The following is a 7,136-nucleotide window of genomic DNA, read 5'->3' as shown; positions in this document are numbered from 1 at the left end:
TTTAAAGTAGTACTTTTTAGTACATTCGTGCAATCATCACCATAATCTAAGATTAGAACGTGTTCATCATCCCAAAGAAGAGTTGTGTCCTTGCTCTTTCAAATTTCTTCCAATGTTTAGTGTTTTTATAATAAAGAATCAGGTGTCAAGACAGAAGTCTTCGATGTTTTTCATTGTGGGAAAGCTTTCTGTTGCTTGGGAAACAAACCACGAAGTATATCATGTCTTTAACTTTTAATTTTATTAGTGACAAGGTAAATAGGTACATGAAATCCTTCACACACATCTATACATGTATTTAAATAAAACAAGAAGAAGTTCAAATCATTGGGGCTTCAGTGGCAATTAGCCCATGTTGTTTATTTTGTAAAAAATCTCCAAGTTTACAAAACTTGATTTTTTTCCAAGTCTGAAAAACCAGCTGCAGGAATTTCAAAAGGCATATTTGAAATACAGATAGATTCCAAGAGAGACACAGCACATGGTGAATTATGAAAGTGATTGGCTTTATATGATGAGAAGCAGATTCACTCAGTGCTTTGTTAGAACATCCTCCACATGGAGGGAGAACTCAAGAACTGAGGGCTGGAGGGTTCACCTGACCTCAGTTGTGACTCCCTCCCTCCATTTGCTTCCACACCCGAAGTGGTAGAGAGGGCCAGTGTGCGCTGATGGCCCTGTGGGAAATGCCTGTAGGCAGCAGTGCCCACCCCTCTAGAGGGTGCTCCTTTTGGCTGAGACCGTGAAGACGGTGTTGTTTGCCTTTGAAGCCCTCATACCTTGCGCTATTCTGGATCTCAGTTTTGCCCCTGGCATCCCCAGTTTCCTCCAGGTGTCTGAATGACCTGGCTCATGTGGTCCAAGCCCTAAGAGTTCTGTGTCCCTTCACAAAGCTTAGCTTAAAAGGCAACAGGTGCATTTTCTCAGGGATGTCTTATGACTGAAAATCTTGAGGAGCCATTCTCTCTTGGCCAAAAGTCAGGCATGATGACAAGAGCTGGGGCATTACTGGGAGGCAGGGAGACCCATCTGTACAATACGATTGGAGAAACATCCCTCTAATTATATGATAGAGATGGCCACCTCCCTGTAAAACCAATTCTACCCAGACAGCTAACATCAAAGTCTCCCAGAGGCTGGTATGGGACACTCAAACTCTTTGAAACACATAGAGTTCTCACCCACAGTCAGCCACACACACTGGGAACCAGACTTCTGTTCCCAACAGCCTCAAAACCGCTACCATGACAGGATTTAATTCACAAGCAGGCAGAATATGAGCTGTTCAGTGTATTTGTCCATGTGCCTTTCATTTGTCTCCAAAGAAGTTCTGCAGCTGTAGCCAAATGGCTTCTCTCCAGGTTAAGGCATGACCGAAAATTTAGTGCCTGGGAGTTTGGCTCATCTTTCAAATCAAGTGAGATTGTTAAATAGGGATATAAATTTTCCAACTGCTTTGTAAACTTAAGGATTTTGGTCTGCTTGTTCTATCATACTTAATAATACTCAGATATTAATTTAAAAAAACTAATGCCAGTGTAAACATGCTTTTGCTACATAGGTCTATAAAATATTGCACATAAATATAAAATTTGTTCAGCATTTCTTCATTAATAATTTTTCATGATCATTAAAAGGATACAAATTGTGCAGACTATATAAATTTGGCTGGTCAATTTAACTTAAAAACCATAATGGCACACACAATGATGGATTATTTACAAGAGTTTTAAACATCAAGTTTCTGTGACGGCTAAATTCAAGATAGGAAAATAGCTTAAGTAAAAATTATTTTCCGAAGTTGTATACTATAAAAATTAGCAGTGTAAATGAGTAGTAAAGTTGGAATAGGCAATTCTAAACAAAATCCTTAGGAATCTATTTTCCTAGGTTCATCTCACATCTGCCTAACTTTATATTCCCTCCTATTTGTGTTTAACATGTCTTCTCTGTGAGTATAAGTTTGAGGTATAGTAGAAAATATAGATATTTAATCCCAAGATAAATATTGGGGTTGCTTCTTATAGATATTAAAAATAATATGCTTACCCCTATTATTAATTATTTTAGTAATGGACTCTAGAAATTTTATGATTACTACTAAATACCACTCAGATTCGAGAGTCCCTTGAAATTTATACATTGCTAATTATATCAATGGAAATACTAATTTTTTTTTGTAAAAGGAAATAAAATGCAAATTTTTGTAAAGCTTAAATAAGCAGATGTGAGTCCCTGGGAAGTGTGGATAAAAGTAATTTCAGGCAGAATGCAGCAAGGTATTAAATGAAACAGCCTTTTAATACCAATTTGTTTTCCTTCATGCTGTCTAAATCCTGAAGCAGCTCTGTTGAGTGATGTATTCTGCACAAAACTGTTATCTCAGAAGGACATTTGGTGAGTGATTTTGAAAACAAGTGAACCAAATCTTAATTCCCAAATCCTCTAGAGTATCAGCCTAGAGCCATGGAAAATAAATAAATAAATCGTTACCCTCACTTACAAAGACGATCTTTGCTGTTTCCAAAGAACTTTCACAGTACCAACAGCATAGGTTGTCTCCCTGAGCCATAACATTATTAGAAATATTTCTTTTCCAAAGGGAGGTGTCAAATATTCTGATGGATACAGTAGTGTTGAAAGGTTCGGTCCTCAAGCACCTTCTAAATTCTATCCTAATTCAGACATTTCATCTTCGAGACTTCTGTTGGATTTACCTGGAAAGCAACCTCAGTTCCCATACCCATTTCCAAGTGTCTGTCAGAGTGACTCAAGCAAATGACATCTTCCACAATTGTTAACTGCTTCTGCAGCGTTGAGGATGCTTCCTTTCCCCAAAGGATCACTGGGATCTGTGGCAACTTCTCAAACAAAGCACAGTGTAGATGTGATACCTTCCGCAACCCTTCCATTTCTTAGAACACTGGCAGGTACAGGAAAACCTTTTGTGAACCCTCATGAATCTTCTTGTCTTAGAACTGGACCAGTGTTTGAGTTGTTTCTTTTTTTTTTTTGTCTTTGGTTTTCCTTTTCATGCATCAGGGGTCTTCTCATTGGTCAATCGTTCCCTGTCGTTCATATCATCTTGGGGGGGTCTTGCTCTGTCAAAGAATCCACACTATGAAAGAGAGAAATGGGCTCTCAAGTTAGGCTGTTTTGGGAATCGGTGCAACCCCTCATTCTAAGTGTTTTCACTTGAGATTTTTTTAAGGAACTTGGAGCTCTGTGAATATAATCTCCTCAATTCTCCAGATTAGGAGGTGAAAGCAGTGTGTTCTTTACCTGCAGGGAGGAATTCATTGCATAGGCATTTTCATGTTCTTCCTGCCATGTCATAGTGGTGGAAAAGCATTTCCTTTTATATAAACCACTTCTGGACCTTGTAGTATTTTTTGGGATTACAGCAACCTGGCCCAAGACTTCCTACTCTGCTTTTTTGCATGTTTTATGGAACCAGCAGCAATGCAAACTGCTCGTCTGGGAAAGGAGATTCTTGAAGTGTACTGTAGGCTCTGTCAGGTTGGACTAATGGAAGCATTGAGGAGATGTTTGCAGCATCTCTCTCTGCACTTGGTAGAACTTAAGAGTATATAGAGAAAATTAGATTGGTCCTTTATTTGAACCTAACATCTTAGTGATTCTTCCAAAGATCAATCAGCAACTCAGGGAAGAGGTGATTTTACAATCTTCTTTCTCCTGAATGTCAAATTGGTATTTTGTCTAAGGGAATATGACTTTCCTAGAAACCTAGAACTTTAATTCTTTCTTCGTGTTTATTAGTTTGGAAGCCTACCTTATCAAGTTTGACTTAAAACTGTGGAGTCATCTTTCCTGTGTAGGACTAGTGCAGTATTCTATCATTGGCTACATATTATTGCATCATTTATGGACATAAAGTTACTATGAATAACAGACCAACACAAAAGTCTATTTCTAAAGGTAGGCTATGTAATAGACTGTGTGGGCTCAGGTTGACACAAAACAGCTCATAATGATGACTGTCCTAAGCCATCATTTAACTTAGAAGGCAAAGTTTTTTTCAGTTTATTAAGCAGGTTCCATGTTTATTCAAAATACACTATGATAATGGAGAACCACAGTAATAGCGGTTGATGAAGATGTGACTGGATTAATTGCTCTTACAGTCATGTCATTGTGACATTGTTCCTATTTTGGAATTGAAAGCTCTGAAACTTGGCAGTAGCAATTGCTTTGGGGCCAGAAATTAATGCTTATTATAGACTTTTAGCACAAACTTTAGAAAAACATATTAAAGAGTAAGTTAAGGCTTCTTAATGGAGATGATCAAGTTGGCAAGTTCAGAAACCAAGTACAAGGGAATTATAATATGCATGATCTATCTGGTCTAATTGAAAGACCATGTATCAATTAATTACTATATTAATTACATCTGTGTGGTGCTTCTAAAGAAAAATCTCAAAGTACTGCTGATAGGATTGTGTCAACAAAAAACTTAAGATCTAAATTAATTAAACAAGAAAAAGAAGTCTTCATAAGAACATGACCACCCCAAGCATATTGGAAAGAAGATCACAAGTTTTAGTTAATACAGCCTAACTCTCTTTATGTTTATTTGCAAGAGATCCCAAGATAAAAGCGACATGAAACACCCTCAGTCTTCTTAAATGTCAGTTACACAAGCATATTAACCTTGCCAAAGCAAACAAGACACAATTTTCCTTTCATGCCCCTTTGTTGGAAATCCCCAAACCATGCCTCTAGCATTGCTTTTTTAAATTCTAGGTATATCCTTCTAAATCCCCTCAGTAGCCTCTCTACACAGAAAGGACAAGAAAGCAAATAAACTTACCTTCCATAAAGCCAACGTCAAAATGGCCAGAACCAGTAATCCAAGAAGTATTGCTAGTATTATTACCCATAATGGGATTGAGAAGGAAACATTTGGGGTTGCCCAAATGACCGATGTTTTAATCTGAAATGGAAAATAAAGGAAGTGAGCCCTAATTGGAAAATAATTTGGTGAATAAGGCCAACATAAGATTGGGGGTGCTTCTGAAAAGACCGATCACCCCAGGGGAAATTTGAGGATTTACCACACCTGCCCATGGAATCTTGCAAATTTAGCATATTCTCAAGACTCCCAGATTGGGAGGAAGTCTAATTAAAAACATTTGGTGAGTGTTTCTCTTAAACAATCCAGAAACCCTGGAATAGAATTGAGGTGGACTAGGAACCAACAAGCTGGCAAGGAATGATCTTAAATTGGGCTGGAACTTTTATGGCAAAAATGGCTACAAGGAGATGCTGCAAAAAGCCAGAAGCCTGCTCACATACGTTTCTCCACAGACCTGGGCTCACCTCACTGGGAGACAAGCTTGTGAATATCCATGGATTGTTGGATGTGCAGGAAGGGTAGAAATCACCTTATCTAATTTCCCATTTTACAGATGAGAAGATTGAGGAACTCAGCCCAGAGGGGCTAAGTGATTCATACATCTAACTAGTGTCACCATCTCTTTGTCCCTAGGCTCTGTGCTCTATCAATGAATAGTCCATCATTGTTCTGTCAATCACAGCCAGGTAAAGCCAACCATCTTGTATTTTATGAAAGTAACAGCAGTGAGAGAAGTGAATGCTCATTGTCTCACTGTGTTGGAGTGGCCTTCGATCTTAAATCCAATTTTCAGTTGCTATTGGAGCTTATTTCATTCCCCACTATTGCAAGGGAACTTGGAGGAAAACCAGACCTTGCCAGCAGCACTGCACACTCAGTGCGTGTGAACGACCCCTGTCTCCCAACGTGAGCAGGAGCACTCTCCTGCTACCCATGTGCTGGGACACTGTGCCACTGGAGATATCCCCAAAAAACCTAGGAGAGACCCAGTCCTGCTGCTAACACCTTCCATCAAAGAGAGAAAAATATTCTTGGATCTAAAATGTTACTCACCAAAGCAGGCCTCTTTGGTTTTAGAGAGAAGCAAGCACTGCTTCCGTGAAGCTGGTCCAAGTCTTCCTCATTTTAACTATATTGGTTGGAAGGATCATGAGTCCAGTCCTGACACACACTCAAAATCTTGAGGCCACAATTTTCTAACCCACCAGGAGGAGGGGAAGAACTCATGGTGAAGGTTGGTGGCTTTGGTGTTCTCACCGGCTGGAAACATGAGTGTTTTCATAGTCTGTGCCCTAGCGTTGGGTCCTGCCTCTTCATTTTTTCCCTTGCGCCTTGTTCACTGGATTTAGCACCTTGCCTATGCCTTTCTTAGCCTGTGAAGGTTTTGGTTTTGAATTGCTCCTTCATCTTAGTCCACTTCTTTTGTGCAGCAGACATAATGATGACTTAAGTCACTTGATTCCCCACCCCAAATACCATCTGTATCCAGACTAAACCACATTGATGGTAGAGAGACTGCTAGTGATTCCATATGGTTAGCAACACCAGGACCTTGACACATGCTCCCAGTGAGAAAAAGGCTGGCGTAACCTACTGACCATTATGCTTTCTTCCTTTGCCTGTTAGCTTCCCTGGCCAGTGTTGCCCCTGTCCATCCAACACATCAAGAGGAAATGCAATGTTCCATGACCATGATGAGGTCACATTCACCCTACTTGCCACACTTTGAGGACAGGACACAGGGCACAGATATTGAAGAAATGCATTGGCAAGGACTCAAAGCATCACCATGCCACCTGGATTCTTCAGCCTAAGTAATTTTTCCAGGGGACTAGATCACCTGGATCATTTCTGTTTATATCCCTTTCCCTTGGTGAATGACATCTGATAACATGTATGAAATAAGTGCTCAATCCTAACACAAGGTGCTCAGAGAAAGGGAATGGAGTAGTAATGTAAAATGACCCTCATATTACTGGAAGCAGACTGATACAGTTTTAGTAATGAGAATTTCAGAATTTTGCAACTATAGTGGATAGCAGTAACTGTGTACTCACAGGCTGGTCACAATGACCTCAGAGAAAGAAATCTGGAGCTGTGGACAATTCTGAGGTTTCTTGTAAATGTTCCTTCCCCCTAAGTTCTAAGTCTACTGTGGAAACAACAGTTTCAGTCTGTATTTTGTGCATGTGTGAGAGGTAATTAACAAGAAGATAGGCAACAATACTTTTTAAATTTTCCCTCTTCTGATTTATCTAAT

The 7,136-nt window shown here is 39.4% G+C and overlaps 1 protein-coding gene across 1 annotated transcript in view; it reads right to left on the bottom strand.

The window, feature by feature from the left end:
- Window positions 1-219: 219 nt before the first annotated feature.
- ITGA8 (integrin subunit alpha 8) overlaps window positions 220-7,136 on the bottom strand; it is a 172,404-nt gene continuing 165,487 nt past the window's right edge. The window contains 2 exon segments of the mRNA XM_032474106.1: window positions 220-3,118; window positions 4,832-4,954. Coding sequence (XP_032329997.1) covers window positions 3,032-3,118; window positions 4,832-4,954 — 210 coding nt within the window. The 3' untranslated portion in view covers window positions 220-3,031.

This window comes from Camelus ferus, chromosome 35 (assembly GCF_009834535.1).
Source record: "Camelus ferus isolate YT-003-E chromosome 35, BCGSAC_Cfer_1.0, whole genome shotgun sequence".
Taxonomy (NCBI): domain Eukaryota; kingdom Metazoa; phylum Chordata; class Mammalia; order Artiodactyla; family Camelidae; genus Camelus; species Camelus ferus.
Note: the sequence above shows the minus strand (reverse complement) of the source record. Positions and strands in the feature narration are given on the sequence as shown.